At 40.4% G+C, this 21,426-nt stretch overlaps 1 protein-coding gene across 2 annotated transcripts in view; it reads left to right on the top strand.

Annotated features, from left to right (window-relative positions):
* Positions 1-21,426, top strand: part of LOC131671708 (disks large 1 tumor suppressor protein-like) — a 1,979,893-nt gene that overhangs the window by 724,784 nt on the left and 1,233,683 nt on the right. For both annotated transcript variants that reach the window (XM_058948341.1, XM_058948331.1), the window contains exon 6: positions 1,076-1,291. In XM_058948341.1, the coding sequence (XP_058804324.1) occupies positions 1,076-1,291 (216 nt within the window). The remainder of the gene's footprint in view (positions 1-1,075; positions 1,292-21,426) is intronic.

Genomic DNA, 21,426 nt, shown 5'->3' with positions numbered 1-21,426 from the left:
ATGCGCATGTAAGAGCAATAAAAGTGATCCCTCAATTTTTACAAAATTTAATCAAATAAAACAAAGTAGCGTCTCGTTGGATTTAATTTAAACTATGGGAGATTCTTGTAATTATGTTAAACTCTAAAACACATAAAATCATTGCTTCATGTTATTCTACGAATTTAACGCACGGTTTTTGAAAAACCCACCAAAAGCCCTTTTTTCTTGTTTTTTCAAATTCATGTAAAGCATGTAAAATATATTTTTATTGAAAAACGAATCACCCATTTTTCTACAGGTTTCATTTAAGTTTTAAAACCCATCTACTATTTTCTATGCGATCATTTGGTTGAGAGATATCGATGATCAAAAGCAAAATGATCTTCTTTTCATTTAAACTCCGATATCTCTAAGACAAATTGTCATCTCAAGTTCTACGACCTCACGAATTAAAGCTGAATGAAAAGCTATCTAGTTAGACAAATCGTTTATATAAAAAAATTTTATCTCTATATTTCATAAACTAGAGATTTCAAGCTGCAATTAGCTTTTTTCAAATTTTTTATATGATTATTTTTAATAAAGATTAAATGTGATCGCAGATATTTGAAAAATCACTAAAAATAGGGTTTTTTTTAATCCTTATATTTTTCTGCTAGTATAGGAAAAACATCCTTATACGTCTGTTTAATTAAGGATATCTAAATAAGGATACTTAAAATAATGGTATCTTCGAATTCGAATTCTCCACAAATATTACTTTAGAAGTAACCCTCAGTTGGCCAAGAAGAAAATCATGCAAACCTATGTTATTTAGTAAGACTGAAAAATCTAACATAGGAGAGAAGGATTGGAAAATTAGTATATCTTTACCTATTTTTAAAGTTGCGCGAAGTAATATTAATATAGATTATGTGTATTGAAATGCTATAAATGAGCTCATCAAAAATGAGGGTTTCCATTCAAAAAGTAAGGTTGACCTTGAAATGACTTTGAGGGTGGGGTGGGGAGGTTTTCGGACCCTATAAATATCCCAATTATCGTTTTTATTTTCAAAAATATACTTAATCCAATTATGATTATTTTGTTTCAGCATATTCAACGCTGTCAAAATGAAATAGACATTATTGAAATCACATTATTTAAGAACAGTGACGGCTTCGGATTTAGTATTACTGGAGGAAAAGATAATCAACATATTCCCAGCGATAATGGGATATTTGTTACGAAAATATTAGAAGGAGGCGTTGCATTTTTAGATGGTCGTCTTAAAGTTGGAGATAAAATTATTGGTATCAAAAATGCCGACGTAAGGTTCAAAAACAATGAAATTCTTTTTTAATATTGCTATTATTTTAGTGAATCAATGTTAAAAAGTAGTTTAATTTTCTCAATAGCCTTTAGTTGATAAATTATGGGGACCATAATTTATGGAGATTTTAGCTTATGCGAGATGAATTCTGGTCCATACGTACCTCAAATTTTCGCTACATATTTTAGCTTAGAGCTTTCAGTAAAAACAATTGAGCCAACCTCTGATCTGATTTTAGATCGTTTTTGATTTTCGTATGTTTCAGATGAGGTGTTTGAAATCTTTTTGCTTAGAGCACAGATACATATTTTAAATTCACAGTTTTTTATTCTGTGTATGTAATCGCTACTAGTAGAGTTTGATATAAATCAGTAAGAAGTAATTACAACAAACGAATTGAACAGTTTGCTACTTATGATGTCAACTATTTAATTACCAGATACTGCAAGGCATGTAATCAAATTAAATACAGGTTTTTTCCACAAGCGAAGATCGAATGAACGCTAACTAAGAGTAATCATCGATCTTGATAATTAATTTGTAACAAAAGCTCGTTCGTTAACCATTATTTAAAGGTGGGCAAGTGAGGCGCACTCGCTCATAGCAATTGAGGCGGGAAGGGGGAAGAGGCAAAGAAATGAAAGTGGTTAATAAATTATACACACATAACACAAATTCGCATTTTAACAAATCTAATCAAATCAAATAAAAGTTACATTATACTTGAACTTCGCAATACCGTACATTAACAAATCGCATAAGAATAAGCCACATCACACGAACTCTTAATCTAATAAAAACAAACGACGTTCTTAACACCTATTACAAAAGAGAACAAGTTAACTAACTAATCACGCTTACTAATCTGTACAAAACACGACGCGCGTCGCCCGGAAGATGACTGCCTTGAGGACAAACCGACTTAGATTATTTAGCCAAAAGAGAAAGTCGCCCGGCGAGGGATCGCCTGGACGATTGCTCTTTGAGCGATTTATGACACCGACCGTAATAAGGGCAGGTAGCCGGCGTGTGCACGCCTTGCTACCTACCTCCTTAAAATTACGCACTGTGCCATCGTCGAAGAGAGAGAAAGAGAGCGAGAGAAATTAATTTGCGAACTTGACCTTTGATGCTGGAACGGGAGTCCTGGCTGCGCCCTGCGCACGATGGTGCAAGTCGTCGCTGGGCAACTCGTGCCGGCTTCCCAAGTAGTGTCTCGAGCAGATGCAGGACGAAGTCGTCTTCTCCTCTCGGTTTTCTTCTCTGCCCTTTGTCCTCGGCTGCACTTCTGACTTTTTCACCGCTGGCCGTCTACCGTCTTACTCTGGTCGACTCGGAGAAACCTCCTTACTCGCTACTCGACTTACTACCGTCTGCCGCTTGTTTTTCCTTGCGATCTACAGCTTCTTCATCGATCTTTTCTCTTCCCACTTGACCTACTTATTGGGCGGCGCGCGACCAATGCGCTAATTGGTTCGAAACGTGCGCCTGCCTAATCTTGCGTAAGGCACGCACGCCCCCGACTATTTCTCTCTCTCTCTCTCTAACACCTCTATACTCTCTGTCGCCAGCGTAGCAACTTCGGGCCTGCTCGGCCCCGCTCGGCAATCTCCGTTAGCTGAAACAGAGACCATGCATTAGATGCATTCTTAAATGCGCTTAACGCTGGTCACCGCACCTTGCCGAGAGAGAGGGGAATTTGGGAAAATTCCGACGAGAACAAGCGCAACGCTTGCTCTCGTCCCAAATAAGAAGCAGCAAATAAATATAATTATTCCATATTTTAATAATACAGCATTATTAAGAGACCAAAAGTTTTAGTCTCACACAAGGACGTAAATAAACACTCTGCCATAGCTACTGAACACGATAGAGAATGAGAGAGAGAATATAAACAATACTTCGTAGGCTATCCGTGAACTAAGAAAACACCGGTACATATCAATGCACGAAATAATACTCGCAATATATCAGCAGATATCTACTCATTGATGGACGTTGGCGCTGTAGTCGAGAATACTAATCAATGAGGAGTGGATAAGGCTTAGAGATGCGTATAAGCGAGGTGCGGTTGCTGATGCTGCTGCTACGGCTCTTGCGTCGTTCTTCGATCCGAAAAACAGTGCTTTTTAGTTTTTAATGCTCGTTGTACTTTCGTACATACAGAATGATATAATTCCTTACAAATACCAACCATTCGAAAGATAAAGTTCACTTGTCAAAAATAGCAAGGCTGTCATAACAAAAGAAGATAGAGAGGCCTTAGTGCTTTCTCCTTCCAGAATGATCTAATTTGAATTTATTGTCACTGAATAGAAAGTGAACAATTTATCTCCCTGATTTGTCATCTTGAATGTTTTCTACATAATGTAGTTTATAAGAATCACGAAATTTAGAATGCACGAGATTATGATCTTCAATGTTCTAAATTTTCTCAAGCAGTCGATCTAATTTCATGATATTGCAAGATGAATCTCCTGCTACTACCTAACCAAACATGGTTTTTTGAAGAACGATCTGAGATCTTTTATGACTTTGACAAAATTATTTGAATAGTGTTACTATCATCTGCTCCAATATTAATAATTCAAGTCACTTTAGGTATTTTTAATTTATTAGAAAATTTTTCAGTTATTAGATTGACAGTATGATAAAAATCTAGGAAAGTTTTTGCTATGCAATAATTTTCTCAATTACTTTGAAACTCTATGACTGCTGTAATTATTAATTGAGAATCAGAGGGTGAAAAGCGTGGATTCACTTTACGCGAATTCACTCCATAGAACGTAGGCTTTTTTAGCTGCCGAGCGGCCTCGAACTCGGGCGATCTCCAAGCTTCACGGGCACCCCATACGTCCGCGCTTTTATTGTATGATATTTAGTTCTAAAAGGACCGCGCGAAATTGGGATCTAGATTTACAGGTTTTATTGTTCCCTATCGAGTTAATGACGAATACCGAAACCGAATAATCGCAAGAGGGAATTCGGGTATAGACTTAATAAATTGAGAAACACGTATTGAATATGTAAGTTTCTCGTTTTATTAGATAGCAACAATAAACAAGAAAAATCAGAATTTTATAAATTTAGTTATTTCAAAAAAGTATAAAGTTCGCCGTGCTATGTCTATTACAAGAAACATTTAGTTGGTATTCACTTTTTTAATTGAGATTCTTTTTTGATAATCGGTATTTATGTTTTTTTTATTTGTTGGTCCAACGTCCTTTTGCACGAGTTCAATAAATCCAATGTGCTGAATAAATCGAATCAAATCTAGGAACCAAATCAATATAGCAGGATACGATGTGCCGCAGGGCTCTCACCTGGGTGCTCTATTATTTATCATTTTGATTAATGACGCTTATTCTGTCATAAAATTCTCGAAATTCACTTTTTACGCGGATGATGCAAAGTTGTTTAGATTGGTATCCACTTGCAACGATGCAATGGAGATACAAGCCGAGCTTCAAAGGTTCCATGATTGGTGTGAAGTTAATGGCCTATTATAAGTGTGCAATTTTGTCTTTATCACGTAACAGGGTATCAGTTGAATATTAGTATTTCTTTGGTTCGGATGCAGTTAACAGAGTTGATGAGTTCAGGGACTTGGATGTCGTGTTTGACGCCAGTCTTAACTTTCGTTCTCATATTAGCCAATCCAGCGTATCGGCTTCGCGAGCTCTCGCAGCGATAGTTAGACAGTGCCGTTCTTTCAGTCAACCAGACTCTATGATTGCTCTGTATTGTGCTCTTGTGCGGTGTAAGCTCACATATGCATGTATAATATGGACTTCTCAATATGATTACTCTTCCAATGCACTAGAGATTGTGCAGCATCGTTTTTTGCGTTTTCTCACTAACAAATTTGGTCAACGTATGAACGTGTATTCTCATGACTACAAAATTCAATATTTGCTCTGTTACATCTTTTATTATATATCAGTCGGCATTGTTTATATATAAACTATGTTACAATTTCAGTGATTAATGCTTCCTTCACGATCGGATCTTGTACGAGGTGTGTTCAAAAAGTACCCGGAATTATCGTTTTTCCAAAAAAATATTTATTTATTCGTTTACATCAATATGGTCTCCTTCAAAGTAATCCCCCCCAGATATAATACACTTATGCCAGCGTTTTTTCCAATCTTCGAAGCACTCTTGATATTCACTTTTTGGTATGTCCTTGAGCACTCTCAGCGATTCGGCCTTTATTTCTTCAATCGAGGAAAAACGCCATCTTTTCATGGGTTTCTTCAACTTTGGGAACAGGAAAAAGTTACACAGAGCCATATCTGGTGAATATGGAGGTTGGGGAATGACTACGGTATTGTTTTTGGCCAAAAAATTACGAGCAAGCAACAACGAGTGAGCAGGTGCGTTATCGTGATGCAAAAGCCATGAATTGTTTTTCCATAAATCGGGGCGTTTTTTTCGGATTACTTTACGCAAACGTCGCATAACTTCAAGGTAATACTCCTTATTAACCGTACGACCTTGTGATAACAACTCATGATGCACCATGGCCCTGCAGTCAATGAAAACTGTAAGCAAAACCTTCACATTTGATCGAACTTGACGTGCTTTTTTCGCTCTTAGTGACGTTGAATGCTTCCAGGTGGACGATTGTGCTTTGATTTCGACATCATAACCGTACACCCATGTTCCATCACCAGTTATGACCCTTTCAAGCAAACTTGGATCGTCGTTAACGTCGTTTAACAGCTTCTGAGCGTTGTTCATGCGATTGTTTTGTTGGTCAAAGTTCAGTAGTTTTGGAATGAATTTTGCTGCCACCCGTTTCATGCCCAAAACATTTGAAAAAATGTTATGACATGAGCCAATTGATATGCCAACTTCATCAGCAACTTCTCTAATTGTGATTCGGCGATCATTCAGAACCATTTTTTCCACTTTTTTCACATTTTCATCGATTGTTGACGTGCTGGGTCGACCGAAGCGTTCGTCATCTTCAACGTCTTCGCGGCCATCTTGGTAACGCTTTACCACTCGTAAACACTTGTTTTTTTCATAGCAGACTCACCATAGGCTTTTTGTAACATTTCACACACTTTGTTACACTTTATTTCATTTTTTACGTGTAATAGTGTCGGCCTATAACGCCGATAAATCTATCGCTTTTACCAAATTTTAAAAAAAGTGGAAGGTAAGGGAGGCGGTGTGTCGCTCCTAGCAAGGTAAAGAGATAGGGTGAACACAATGATTATTCTCTTATCTCGGTAAATCTATTTATTACAACACGCTATCTTGAGCGTTAACAATTCGGTCACTCTATCGCGCGCCTTATCTAACTATATTGACAATCTCCGATCGCCGAAGAAGATGGCCGGCACGTTAGCGTCTTGCCATCTCATTACCAACTCGATACAATATAAATTACCTTAATAACTACACTAGCTGTGCCGGCCCGTGAGAGCCTGGCACAGTGCACAAGCCGCGAGTAGCCGTAAGATGAGAATTCAAGAGAGAGAGATTAGAGAATGACCTGACGATTGTAGATTTCCTTCGATGCAGCGCCTTGCCGGTGGCTAATCTGTGGTTGGAAGGGCTCGCTGAAGTGATAGGCTGGATCCGGGCAGATTGCTAATGCCGTCACGGTCTCCTCGCCTTTTCTTGCTGACTGCCGGGGGGGTCTGTGTACCTCTCTCTGCTGTGGGCAACTTTTTACTGGCGAGTATACTTCCGAGTACGTGAGAGACAGCTTCTCACGCTCTCCTCACTCACTTGCCTAATCGGCGGCACGCGGCACCGTCAAGCGCGGCCAGTGTCACGCGCCTACCTGCACTATAGCCGCATTCTTTTCTTTCTCTCTTTTCTCTCTCTTTTTCTCTCTCTCCCTTTCTCTCTTACAAGAGCGCATATTACTGCGCGCTCTTGTTGACCAATGCTGCTGCCTCTTTCTATCTTTCCTCTTCTTTCTTGTTACGGTAGCAATGCTGAAAATATAAAGGCTGGCATCAGGCACGTAAACTATGCGCCAGAGATCTGTCACGAGTCCTTGCCGATGGTAGAGAGAGATAAGGGACGCACGGTGCAGGTCAAATCAACCGGCACCGTTACATACGCAAAATTTAATACAAATTCTTTGATCCATTTCTTTTAAAAAACGAAAATCGCCGAGCTCATAAAAACACGTCAAACCTTAGCGACTACCGCAGACAAAGTAAACAGTGAATATAGCTGAAAATTTTATCATAGTTCAGGGGCATGTATACCAACACAATAAAAAAAAATTTTGACAATCGGACTCTCCAGACCCGCGAAATTAAAAAATTCCGGGTATTTTTTGAACACACCTCGTATATTGTTCCTCCCCGTATCTTTCAAGCTCGTCAACATAAATTCTAAATTCTACATCCGTCCTCGTAAAGGCAATCTTAATCATGTTTCTGTCATTAATCGGTCCTGTATTACTGTTAATAATCTGTTGGCTCCAATCGATATCTACTGTATTAGTGTTGGATTATTTAAAAGAGCTGTTAAGTCAGACATCTTTTAATTCCGATAGCTAATCTTTGTTTAATTGACTGCTGTTTTCTTCCCCATCCTAATTATTCACTACTAATTTAATGTTATTTTTGTACTTTATACTTGTATATCTAATTAAATTTTATCACTATGTTATTAATCTGTTAATTTTGTACTTCTAGTTAAGTTGTTACTATTTTTTTGTATTTACTTAGTATTTCTTCTATTATATTATTGCGTATTATTATTTATATTCGTAAGGGATTATATCCCGTATAATAAATAAAAAAATCCAAAGATCCAATAAATCCAATAAATTCAATAATTCCAATAAATTCGTTTCTGCACAACGTAATTCTTTCTAACTATTTGTATGCAAGAAATTCAAAACTATATGTATATATATATATATATATATATAAGTATCTAATAAATGACAAAATCAATCTTAAGAAAATATATTTGCAGCCTGACTATTTGGGCGCTCACTTTTGACTGACTCTTTGTCCTCGCTATTACTTCGCTTGCTTTGTTTCCCTCTCTTTTTCCTTCATGCTTTCTCACTCTGATGCACGCGTTTTTAATCGTTGCCTTAGTCCTAAGTAAACATGCTGACTGCAACGTACTGTCGCAGCATGCTGCCGTAGCACGCTATAGTATAGCGCTTGGTCTTTCCCACTTGTTCCCGCCGAGGCGCTAACTCACGTGTGTGTGCTACTGACCATAGAGCATCTTATCGCTATGTGCTAGGCCTTGACGCGATGCAAGTGAGACTCTCGCAGGCGAACTCTTCTTTATGTAGGCATTAGGTAAAACAAAATAAAAATAAAAAAAAGAAAATGGTCCATTATATAACAGAGGGGAAAGCACTGGAACTGAATGAATGGAACATTAGTTAAGACTAGGAAGTATTTTTAGACGTAATATTTGTATTGTTCTCATTTTCAGTATCCAATGAATGAGATAACTTGTTTTTTTATCTGCATAAAGCAGAATATTATGAGTGTTTCCACAAGTTTTTCAGAGTTTTTCGTTGTTTTAAGGGAAAGCGTACGCATAAAAGCAGTTAGGATAAAGTATATTTTGATTAAGAAAGGTCAATTTTTCTTGGTATTTTAATTTATCCCTGAAAATGAGACATGTATAGAGATCATGTGCTTTATTTCACTTAGGATAAGATTTTTTAAAAGATTGTTTGTTATCAGAAGTAGTAGTGACTCATGAACAAGTCTCATTATTATTATTATTAACTATCATTATTATTAGCTATTTTAGTTGATTTTATCATTAAGTCTTGTAATACTGGAGATAAGTGTGCGCTAGAGCTGGATTACCTAATGCAGCATATCTCCACGCGCATATATTTACAAATGGAGAACTAGTACGCGATTCTAGACGCCAGAGGTCTCGCTGTAACAATGAGAAAAACCGTCAGTGACACAACTGAGAATTCGTAAATCTCATCTAATTATGAAAGGGTGATCACACCGAGGGTCCGGTACTGCTCACCGACCGTCGGAAACGACTAGTGGCAGATGAGCGGTACAGACTCATCTTCCCCTGGAATTAGGGGGTGATTCGGTACAATAAGTTAAGACTTATCCCGCCAATCAGCTGGCCACGTGAGTAGTCTCGCTCAAGGGGAGAGTCAATAGGTCAACTTTTTAAGACTCAACAAAATGGTATGAATTTGAAACACCCAAACAACTTGGCTCGGCGAATTGCTTTTCGTATGGTAGGAAATTTACAATGCTCTAATTTCTGCTAGCTCAACACTTGCTGGCTAAGTATATCTACCGCGGTTGGACGTTTTGCATGCGAACGTGCGTGGCCACCTAACAGCCGTTTGCGGTACCGATACTTAGTAACGGTAACATTACATATAGTTTCTTCGTCGGGAGGGGAGGTGGTCGAGAAGAGAAGACGGTAGAGGCACTTACGAGTCTTTCCATGGTCTTATGTAAATCAGCTGGTGGGTCTTGGAGGATTACCATATAGTGTCCTTTTGTGTTTGACGCCGTTACGCCATTGGGTCCACTTATCGCTGTTTACTGGCACGGGAATTTGCCCTCCTGCTGGGAGTTGGACCATTATAATTGAGCGTCTATGTTCCGGAATCCATCTTTCGGTGAAGTACCGAGGTTTCTGCTTCGGCAAATGGTCGACGTTCATCCCTTAGCATGTTGAGCGACTAGTGCGCCGGTGAGTGTCACCTTGTTGTCTGGGCGGCGTCTGGCTATCTGAGACCCGGGTAATGGCAGATCGCATAGTGCTGGTCGGTGGCCTCCACGCTTGTGTCCACGCAAGGTTCGCCGTTGGAGGCTTTTGTTGCGACAGAAGTAGTAACGGTGCGCTCGGCTTGCAACTGCGTATGTCGTCTTTATGTGACGGCGCCATTTGTACTGGAAAAATTACGCAAGCTGTAGTCATTTGCGGTGAAAAGTTAGTGCATTCCTTGAGGTCACTAATGTGTATATAGTGCATTAATTGTTCCATGTACTTCGAAGATGACTGGGGAATGTTGTTAAATAGTGAATGGTCTTTTGTATTTAGGCTCTAGTTTGGCGTTTTTATGTTTCGCTTTGTTCGAAAGAATATACGAGTACTTTCTTTATATATAAAAATATGTGTTCTTTTTTTCGACGACCAATGCCTTTTGTGAAGAATATAGTAATGTGACTTTTGGAATGCTCTGGCGAGGTTTATTTTGTCGAGTTGTCGGGCTTCTTCGACATATTTTAGACGAATGGTGTGCAGCTGTTGATTATTAGCTGCAGATTGGAACAAAATTCTGGGTGGCTAGAGTTCGCAGTTGAAGATTAGATAAGCCTCTGTATATTTTGTGGATTTGGAATATACGGTATTATACACGAATAGTAGATCCAAAATGTGTGCATCCTAGTTTTTTGCTTTTGTTGAGCGTACTGAGCTATCATGGTTTTGAGGATTTTTTTCATTCATACTAAGGTCTTGCATTGGGATTTGTAAAGCTGTGTCCGTCTGTGTTTCCAAGAATTTGGTGAATTTTTTGTTTATGAATTGTCAGCCGTTGACGTTGACAATAGTGTTGGGTTTGCTGAAATTGTATAATATTTTTTTATGTCTTTGGTGATTGCTTTGACTGATGCTCTGCGGAGGGGTATGGCGCTATGTAAGAGTGTATGAATCCTGGTTTACGCCTTTGACTGGACTTGTATTTCTGGTAGTTGGCGCAATTCCGTACATAGTTGGCTACTTTCTGTAGCATCCTTGGCCAGTAATTGTGGTTGGCTAATGTGACGAGTGTTTTGGCTACGTCTAGGTGGCCTGCTGTCGAGGAGTCGCGGTGATCGAGAAATATTTTGTTTCGATCGTGCGCCGGTATGCAGAATTTCCAGTCTTCTTCGTTTGCGCCTTGAAAGTTCATTCTAGTAAATATGTGAAGGTAAAGCTGGTTGCTGTGAATTCAATAATCCGGAAATTGCTTTGGGTTATGTTTTACGTTTTCCCAGAGTTTGTTGTACCATTTACAGGCTAATATTACAAATAAAGGTGTTTCGCTTCAAGATAAAAGGTCTGCTACAACGTTTTCTTTGCCTGGGATCGTTTGCATGAGACAGCCTCCCAGATCAGTGGTGCTGGCCTTTAAGTGTAAGACAAAGGGTTCAGCGAAGTCGGAGCAAGTTAATATTAACGTCGATATGAGGTGTTTCTTTAATTTCTGGAAGACGCTTATGCGATGTTCGGTCCAATTCCAGTGGGTTTTCTTTTGTAGCAGGCAGTTGAGTCGGTGAGTTTAGCGGCGTTCGAGATAAAGCATCTACGAGGTGTGTTCAAAAAATAACGAGAATTTTCGTTTTATGAAAAAAATATTTATTTATTCATCTAAATTAATGTTGTCGCCTTCAAAGTGGTCCCCTTCGGATACAATACACTTATGCCAACGCTTTTTCCAATCCTCGAAACACTTTTGAAACTCGATCTTTGTAATAGCTTTTAGCTCTTTCAGCGATTCGCTTTTAATGTCATCTATGCTTGTAAAACGACGGCCTTTTAATGTTCTCTTTATTTTGGGAAATAGAAAAAAGTCACATGGAGCCATATCTGGCGAATATGGAGGCTGAGGCATCGTTACAGTTTCGTTTTTGGCCAAAAATTCACGAACAAGCAATGAAGTGTGAGCAGGCGCATTATCGTGGTGCAAAAGCCATGAATTGTTTTGCCACAAATCCGGGTGTTTTTTTCGGATTGCTTCACGCAAACGACGTTGAACTTGTAGGTAGTACTGCTTATTGATTGTTTGACCTTGTGGCAAGAGTTCATAATGCACTATGCCATTAAAATCGAAGAACACAGTGAGCATAACCTTCACATTCGACCGTACTTGTCGAGCCTTTTTCGGTCTTGGCGATCCAGAATGCCTCCACTGGGACGATTGAGCCTTAGTTTCGACATCATATCCGTAAACCCATGTTTCGTCATCTGTTATAACACGTTTTAGTAGTTCTGCATCGTTATTGACTTCATTTAGCGACTCCTGAGCAACTTCCATTCGCCGCTGTTTTTGTTCGAAATTCAACAATTTTGGAAAGAATTTTGCTGCCACACGTTTCATACCCAAAACATTCGAAAAAATTTGATGGCATGAGCCAACTGATATGCCAACATCATCAGCGACTTCTCTGATTGTGATTCGGCGATCGTTCATAACCATTTCTTTCACTTTTTTCACGTTTTCATCGGTTGTTGATGTGCTTGGGCGTCCGGGTCGTTCGTCATCTTCAACGTTTTCGTTGCCATCTTGGAAACGCTTATACCACTCATAAATCCTTGCTTTACTCATAGCAGACTCACTATATGCCTTTGTTAACATTTGACAAACTTTACTACACTTTATTTCATTTTTTACGCAAAATTTAATACAAATTCTTTGATCCATTTTTTTTCACAAACGAAAATCGCCGAGCTCGAAAAACACGTCTAACGTTAGCGGCTGCCACTTAAAAAGTAAGCAATGAATATTGCTGAAAATTTTATCGTACTTGAGGGGCATGTGTACCAACATAATAAAAAAAAATTTTATACAAGCGGACTCTCCAAACCCGCGAAATTTAAAAATTCTCGTTACTTTTTGAACACACCTCGTATATCAAGATATTGTTTCCAGTAATCTCCGGAATGGCTTAATTGTTTTAAGTATGGGTAGCTCGGTGATGGCTTGAACTTTACATAGGTTCGTGTGGATGCTGCTTTCGTCAATCACGTAGGTAGACGAGCGAGTTAGTGCAAAATTTGCACTTGGCTACGTTTACTTTGAGCATTACGTTACGGAGGAGGTCAAATATAATTTCCAGGTGCTTCAGATGTTTTGTTGAAAACGTTACTGAATACTATAATGTCGTCGATATAGGCGAAAGTGAAATCTTCGAGATCGAGTCCTATTACTCTGTCGAGCAGGCGTTAGAAAGTAACCGAGGCTGAGTGGAGGCTGAAAAATAAAACGCGAAACTGCTCTAAGCCCCTGCCGGGGAGTGTGAAGGCTGTTAGCGGTTTGCTTTCCTCGACGAGTTGTACTAGCCAATATCCGCTTTTAGATTTATTGTCGACATGTATTTGGTTACTCATAATTTGTTTAGTATAGCGTTGATTTGTGGTAGTAGATATGCGTTTCTTTTACTCTGTTTATTAAATTGTTTGAAATCTATGTCGAAGCGTGACTTACCGTCCTTTTTTTAATGATGACCACGGGAGAGCTTCATGTTTTCGTGGAATCTTTGATGATATTGTCCGCCTGCATCGCTGTCACTTATTCATCGATGATACGCGGCATGGCAAGTTTACGTGAACGGTATAGTTGTCTTGATGGACCTGTGTTGTGTTGAGCCGTTAATGTCGCTAAATCACGGTAATTTTCTTTCGAGAAACTGACAGAGTACTTAGTCTTGATTTTAGTTAATGGTTTTAAGATTCGGCGTAGGATTTGAGCTATATAGACATTTGTGCCCATGGTTTTTTGTTCAAGATCTGAAACGTGCCCTCCGCATTTCTGTTATTGTCATCGGCTATTGCTGCCGAGAGGTATACTAGTGTGGTGCACCAAGTTGAGACTTAATGTGACTGTTTCTTTGTTTAGAAAGAGGAGGCTGTGGCTATATCCACGAGGATCAACATAGTCTGATCGTTAATACGGATGGGAACAGTGATCTAGTTAGAGGTGGGACAGACTTTGGTTTAGTTAGGTCCGTCATGTATCTAGTTTCCTGGATGAGGACAGTTGCAGTTTTTAGTCAAGGCACTGTCTTTTCAACAGTAGGAGTAGAAAAGTCTGGATTAAGGCAGTTTCGTCGGCCGTCGCATTGCCCTTGTATTTTCAGCAGCACATTGATCGGGAGTATGGGACGGTGGTGACGGCAAGCAATATTAGTTTGGGCGTATAAGAAACTTCAATTTGATATTGTAGGACTTGAAATCATTCACTTTTCCTTACCAGTTCATTGATGAAGGTCAACTTTTTACGTGCAGTGCAGACGGTATTGTGGTCACATATATTGGTAGATCTGATTTAGTTTTTGTTCTTTGGTGAAACCTCCTGGGTGCTGCATTAGTATCTGCATTGTGGTTGTGAACGATGGAATTTTCTCTGTTTTTTCTGCTTGCGGCAGTAGATTCCATCTTTAAACTTGATTTCTGTGTTAGATGGTAGAAAGTTCGCTTTTAGTCTGGTAATGAAGTCAGACCGTAAGGCCCATGCGTGACGATTGTTCTTGTTCAAGTTGAGCGGTACCGTTTGTCGAGCATCTCCAGGATTCCTTGCAGAAGTTACACTTCGTATAACCCGTAGGAGGGTGGAGTTCTTCTATGCGATCGATGAAGATATATAACTCATTGCCAGTAAATTTGCAGTTTTATTTTCTTATGGGTTCGACGAGCTTAGTTTCGCTCGTGAATTGCTGAAGTATTTCTGATGAAAAGATTACGGCTGGCTTTGCCGATAATAGAGGGAGCGAGTTTGAAGCAGAAACTTTTCAATGTGTGACTACCACGGCCTCTAGATTATTCTTTATAAAATCATCAATAATATTGGTGATGCTCTCGGTTCCAAGTATCTGTACATACTACTACACTAGGCTTATTAATTATTATTTAATCTTGTAACATTGATTCATAATACACACTGCCGTCAGACTTTTGTCCACCCTAGACCATATAAATTACATATATCATTTTCCTTTTTTTATGGGTTATTGTGTAACATCTGCGACGGTAAACGTCTTGTAAGCGCTATCGCCTCAACCATGCGGCTGCCTGCGAGGGCAGCACCTACTGGTCGGGGAAAATGGAAAAAGGGAACTCGGTATGAGACGGGACGGAACGCGTGCGAATATAAATGAAGCAGTCGAGGATTAGTAATTGGAGCATCCAGCCGCATTTGTCAACAAAGAGAATTTTTCCGAGTTTCCGAGTGCTGGAGCGAGCCAGCTGAATCGAACAAACACCTACAGAAGCTGTACTTTTATTGTTACTGTTGTGTGAGTGCGAGTGTGTGTGGGTGAAAGGTTTCGCCATCGAGGGGCAAACCGAGAGTGCGAGACACCTCCTTCAGAGACTGACGTGCCGGAGGTTACAAACGAACTTTCTCCTCTCCCTGCTAATAGTACGACCACTAATAAGGTAAGCTGGCCAGCTTAGTACCGCGATTTTTTATATGACGGCGGGGAACGAATTGTTAATCCCTTATACTCTGTAAAGATCGACAGCATGAATGTATTAACTCAGCGAACAAAATGCTGCGGCCACTCCGGCACTGCATGTTATTGACGCGCGCGCGCTTCGTAAACATAAACACGCAGGCCAAGTATACTGTAGAGAATAGGTGGCGGTTGCAATCACGACGCTCTCAGGAAGCTCGATTATGGTCCGCTTAGCAAAAATATAGATGACGCACATAGTGTACCATATGGCCAGCCGCGAGGCTGGCCAGGTCACTTTGTGCAAAAATCTTTTGTCAAAGCGGCGGACAGTAATTGTCTTCCTCAACAGAGAACGGAGACTTCTCAAACAAGCAATTCGTTGTTTTGGAAGAGGACGTCGTAAACTTCTCTTTCCTGTACGGGCATATGCAAATGCAAATGCTGAAGTACAAAATGCGTCACCGATTGCCCTCGACAAGCAACTAATGCTAGTCGACCCGAAGTGAATGCAATGTGTATTTGAACGAAGACTTCCAATCACAAGTGCGGATGTGTGTATCTTCACGTGGTGGGGTTGAAAACGCTGTTTCAGTAAAGAAACAGTAGGCAAAACACACAACGCTTGCCCCTAAGGCAAAAGGCCAATCGGCCAAACAAAAGAAATAACACGGACCATGACAACACGTAGTGAGGTGCAGCCTGTAAACGCCCAAACGTTCAACGCGGAGTCTACCACACCCCAAGAGCTCAACTCGAGCCCAGAAAAGCCAAAATCCGGGATTCACTTGAGGGGAAGTCTCTCGGGATTGTGGTACCGCGCGCCCTCTTAGAGGAAGGGAGACCGCTCCGAGAGCTAGTTGCAGAGGACTAATGGTCCCGGCAATCCGAATTTAATTCGGGTAGACAAGAAATTACTCCCTATCGACTGGCAATCGGTAGGTGCCACTATTGTGGGTAAAGAGTCGCGGCCGTGGTCATAGCAGCCACCCAAAGTTCTTTGTCTCGAGCTCCGGGAGTAAGGCCCGACACCTTTGTGTGAGAGAACAGTCCATTGGACCGAGTAACTCTCGATGACTAGAACGCACTACGGATGCCGAAACCCTCAGGAAAAATATTTCCACAGAAGGGCAGCATCCTTCCTGCTAAGGAATTACTTAAGCCCTAATAGCTAAAACAATTTTACATTTGAAAGCGAAATTAGTGGCTTTCAGCTCTCTTTGAAAGCGAAAACCATGCACTAAATGTCCATCAGATCCAGTGCTGCTAATGGTGAACACAGGCTAAGACGATAGAAAAGGCGGAAATCCGACATACTCACTCAAGTGCTACTTTGGTTGCAATTCGTCAAACACCCAACCCTGACCAAGACGAGGTTTGATTAATATCAGAGCTAGCGTGAAGTTAAACACGCCGGTACATTCGTAAGTAGTATTAAGTTATATTATAACCAAATTAGTTTTAAGCAGTTAACAATAATTTAAGCAATAATATAAGCAGTAGTATTAAGAATAGGATTAAGAAAAGTTACCAATTAAAAATCAATATTATAAATTAAAAATAAGAAAGAATTATAGATTATAGATTTAAAATTATTAAATCAAATCAAATAAAAGAAATAAAATCAAAATAATTAAATAATCTAACAACAGATTAGAAAGCTAGGAAAATAACTAGCTCAATTAATTAATTGTAAATATAAGAGCCGTGGGAAACTATGGAGAAACCCGATAAGGTAACGAACGAAGCTCAAGTCAACACGGACAAACATACTCACTGCTAGCACTCGAACGCCACTCGCTTAATTTGAACGCGCACGTTAACGTCAGAACTAAAAATCGAAAGCCACACTCGAGAACCGCCAGCAGCGATCCCAAAGGAGGAAATATATAACTAGACATTGTGTTGTACCTCGAAAGCGATATGGTCAACTATTCTAGGTACAAAAAGGCGAGGAAACGTAAGCAGGAGGCGACCGTTGAGAAATCAGAGCACTGCTCTAATACTCCGGCGTCAACTCAGTTTCCCTCGCAACCAAACAATTTTGACGAAAGCAAAGACGATTGCCCACCAGTTAAGAGGTTTAACTTGAACGCACAACAAAACCCTGAACTGGGCCCGAAACTGAGGATCATACAATAGAACCTCAACAAAAGGCAAGTAGCCAACGATGAGCTGGGAGAAATCATGACAGACAGAAATCTTGACATACAGGTGGCACTGGTGCAAGAACCATATCACTGGAATAACGCGATTTCAGATATAGGCAGTGTCGCAGCCATTCACGGAGCCGAAAAAGGCGAAACGATTCAAGCTGCGATACTCTATAATCCACACAAGGTCACTGCTACCAAGATTTCTAATCTGTGTGACTCCCACTGCGTTTGTGCACATAAGCGTCTACTGCCAGTTCAGCCACAGCAGGAAGACCTATCTTGACAAACTAGCTGAGACTCTGAAGCAATTGAAAGGCAAAAGAGTCTTAGTTGGAATGGATGCAAATGCCAAGTCAAAGATCTGGTCTAACACACAGGACAAGAATGGAATAGTCATTGAAGAATTCATAGACCAATACGGGCTAATAGTGGCCAACAGGAGGGGCCAACTTCCAACGTGCCGTAGCACGAGGGGCGAGACGGATATCGATGTAACTTTACATACGTCAAGTCTGTCAAACCTCTTGGCTAGCTGGGCGGTGAAAGAATGGACCACCAGTGACTACAGGCCCATAGTGATCGAACTGGATTTTGCCTTACAACCAGTCAGACTCATACGAACCGAAGAAACATTAAAACCAAGGTTCAATATGAGAAAAGCTGATTGGGAGAAATTCGGGAAACTTTGTAAATTCGAGAAAGAGAACCTATCCAACCTCCCTTTAGAAAACTCTGAAGACATTGAAACATACGTTTCAAAATTTGAAGAGGTTCTAATGAGGGCAGCAAAGGACTCTATTCCATCAAAAATGAGAAGAACGCGCTTTCAACCCTGGTGGAATCCTGACTTGCGAAGTAAGAAGCGAGCGATACAAGGACAACGCAAAATCGTCGCTCTGAAAGACAAGGAAGGACCGAATAGAAAACAAAGGAAAGCCCTCCAGACATTACTTGGAAAATTGAGACAAATGAATTCCGATTATGCAAGGGCTATTAAAAGAGCCAAAAACAACAGCTGGCGAGATTTCTCCACCATTGAAAGCGAAAAGAATGCTTGAGCGTATCCATACAAACGAGCATTCAATAAAGTCAGAATCTCAAAAGCGATGTGCACGGTTAACCGTAATGATTCAGTCACAAAAGATTGGAAGGAAACAAGCATGGCTCTACTAGAAGGACTAATGCCTGATGACGACCCAAGCTACGAAAACGATGCACATACGAGGATTTGCAGAGATATGCGGGAGGTTCCAGTACCCGACGACGCAACTCCTTTCCTAACAAGGGAAGTTGAAATGGCCCTTAAAGCGAACAAGGCAGGGAAATCATCAGGCAAAGATAAAATAGAGTCAGAAATCCTTGTAAATGCTAAACCATTACACCAAGAACTGACGCGACTTTTCAACGCCTGCTTAAAATGCTGAGTGTTCCCCAGAAGATGGAAAAGTGGAATGCTAATCTCGTTGCTCAAAGGGGTTGAAAAACCTGAGAACGAGATTAAATCATATAGACCCGTATGTCTACTCCCCATAGCCGGGAAGACACTCGAGAGGCTTGTGATTCAAAGAATATCGAACATTCTAAACTGCTCGGACTGGTCTTCAGAGGATGAATTTGGCTTTAAGGCAAATAGATCCACAGAGGATGCCATTAGAAGACTATATCAAATAGTAGAAGAGGCAAAATCTGATCTGTCGACCAAGTACGTAGCCGCTATTCCACTGGACGTCTCAGGAGCATTCGATGCCTAATGGTGGCCAAGCCTGCTTTCCCAATTGAAAGAAAGAAATTGCCCGAAGAATGTCTATAAGCTCCTCCAGAGTTACTTCAGTGATAGAGAAGTGGGCATATATGCTCATTTCGAAGAAACATTGAAAACAATGACGAAGGGGTGCCCACAGGGTTCAGTTTTTGGACCGGTAGGCTGGAACGTCATCTTTGACAAACCACTCCGGGCAATCAGGGACGCAGGATACGAGGTTCTAGCCTATGCAGACGACGTGCTTCCCATCATCAAGGCGACGACACGCATTGACTTTGAAAGACAAGCCCAAGAAATCATTAATATAATGACGGACTGGTGCAAGTCTGACAAAATGAAATTAGCAGTAAAAAAGTCAGCACTAATATGGCTAAAAGGCCAACTAAGCGAGAATAGGAACCCTACAGCCAAAATTGGGATAGACAATATTAGAACGCATAAAACAGTCAAGTACCTAGGAATCACGATCTCGAAGGGCTTCCAATTGGAAGAAGATATTCGAAACGTAGTTCAAGACTGTAATAACACCTATTTCGAGCTAAGTAAAATAGCAAAAGCGAACTGGGGCCTAAAATTCAACTCCATGAAAAAGATATATAATGGCTTCATAATATCGAAAATTACATATGCCGCTGCGGGCTGGTGGCAAAGGACCAACATCAAACAGCAATCTGCGTTAGAAAGACTGCAGCGATCAGTTCTTTGCAAAACACTCAAAGCCTACAAATCGATCTCTCATGAAGCGGCGCACGTGCTTACAGCCTCCCGACCAATAGCTCTCGAGGTTGACGCGAGTGTTGCAAAGTACTGCGTCAGAAAAGGGAAATCGATTAAAATGTACGGCATCCGAATAAAATCGGAAGAACTTTGATCGGGCAGACTAAAAATCTCCAAAGCCATACAACTCATCAATGATGAAATCGAAAGGGTATGGCAGGAGAGATGGCAGTCAGCCACAAATGGCAGGAGAACTTACTGCTACTTCCCAGTAATCAAGGACAGATTAAACAAGAGGTGGCTAAATCCCAATCACTACACAGTCCAGTTCATGACTGGACATGGTGCTTTTAAATCATACCTCCACAAAAGAGGATTATGCGAAGACCAACTGTGTAGTTGTGGAGAAATAGAAAGCGAAAGTCATATTCTCTTTAACTGCGAAGATGTAAGGGAACTAAGAAAGCCATTAATAGAGGCCGTTGAAGAGGAGGGCCACACATGGCCTTGCCCGGAAACAGTTCTAGTATTTAGCAGGAAAATCGACCAAGTCTTTGAAGACTTTGCTAGAAAAGTCATAGAGCCCAGGGAGGGAGCATCTATAAAAAAGAGAAAGCGCAGAAAAATAGTCACAAACTATGGTAGAAAGACGCCACCTCTTACAAGGTCCCTAACCAAAGGACAAAAACTCGCACGATAATCTAATTTTTGAACTTAAACAAGCTCATAAAGCTTGAAATTCGAACGATAATTTTTGAATATCAACTTCAGAACTAAACTCTGAAGTTCGATAATTTGAACGCGAATTACCCCATTTAACCCAACGTCGGAGTTTTGATCCGAATGCGTGGCATGACCGGCAAGAATACTGAAAACTGCCTGGGGAGTCGCCTTGTCGGCTAGACGAGACCCCGCCCTGACACAACAGTCAAAAACTAAATAGAAAGAGCAAATACCAGTATCAGCCAAGTCATAAAAACCATTCTTTAGAATCTGATTTTGGGGCAAAAACCGGGTAACAACAACTTTTTCGAATGACGGATACCCACCAGCGTGAGCGGGGATGACCGAAACGCAATGGGAAGACGTGCCTCGGTACGTCGAAGCGATGGACTTGTGAGTCGTGGGAGAAATCTCTTAATACAGGTACGCGTTTTTTCTCTCAAACTTTAAAACGATGTACTTTATCGGGAAGTTATCGAATAAGAAAACTAGATATATCATGCAAAAGCTCATTTGAAAAGCTATAAAATCCATTTTTTTCATTTCGGGTCAATCCAACTAACCGAAAGAATACTTACTGAAAAATAACAAGATTGAGTCTGCCCTTAATATACTTTG

This window comes from Phymastichus coffea, unplaced genomic scaffold (genome assembly GCF_024137745.1).
Source record: "Phymastichus coffea isolate CEN01 unplaced genomic scaffold, Cenicafe_Pcof_1.1 PCOF00010, whole genome shotgun sequence".
Taxonomy (NCBI): Eukaryota; Metazoa; Arthropoda; class Insecta; order Hymenoptera; family Eulophidae; genus Phymastichus; species Phymastichus coffea.
This window is presented reverse-complemented; position numbering and strand designations above follow the sequence as displayed.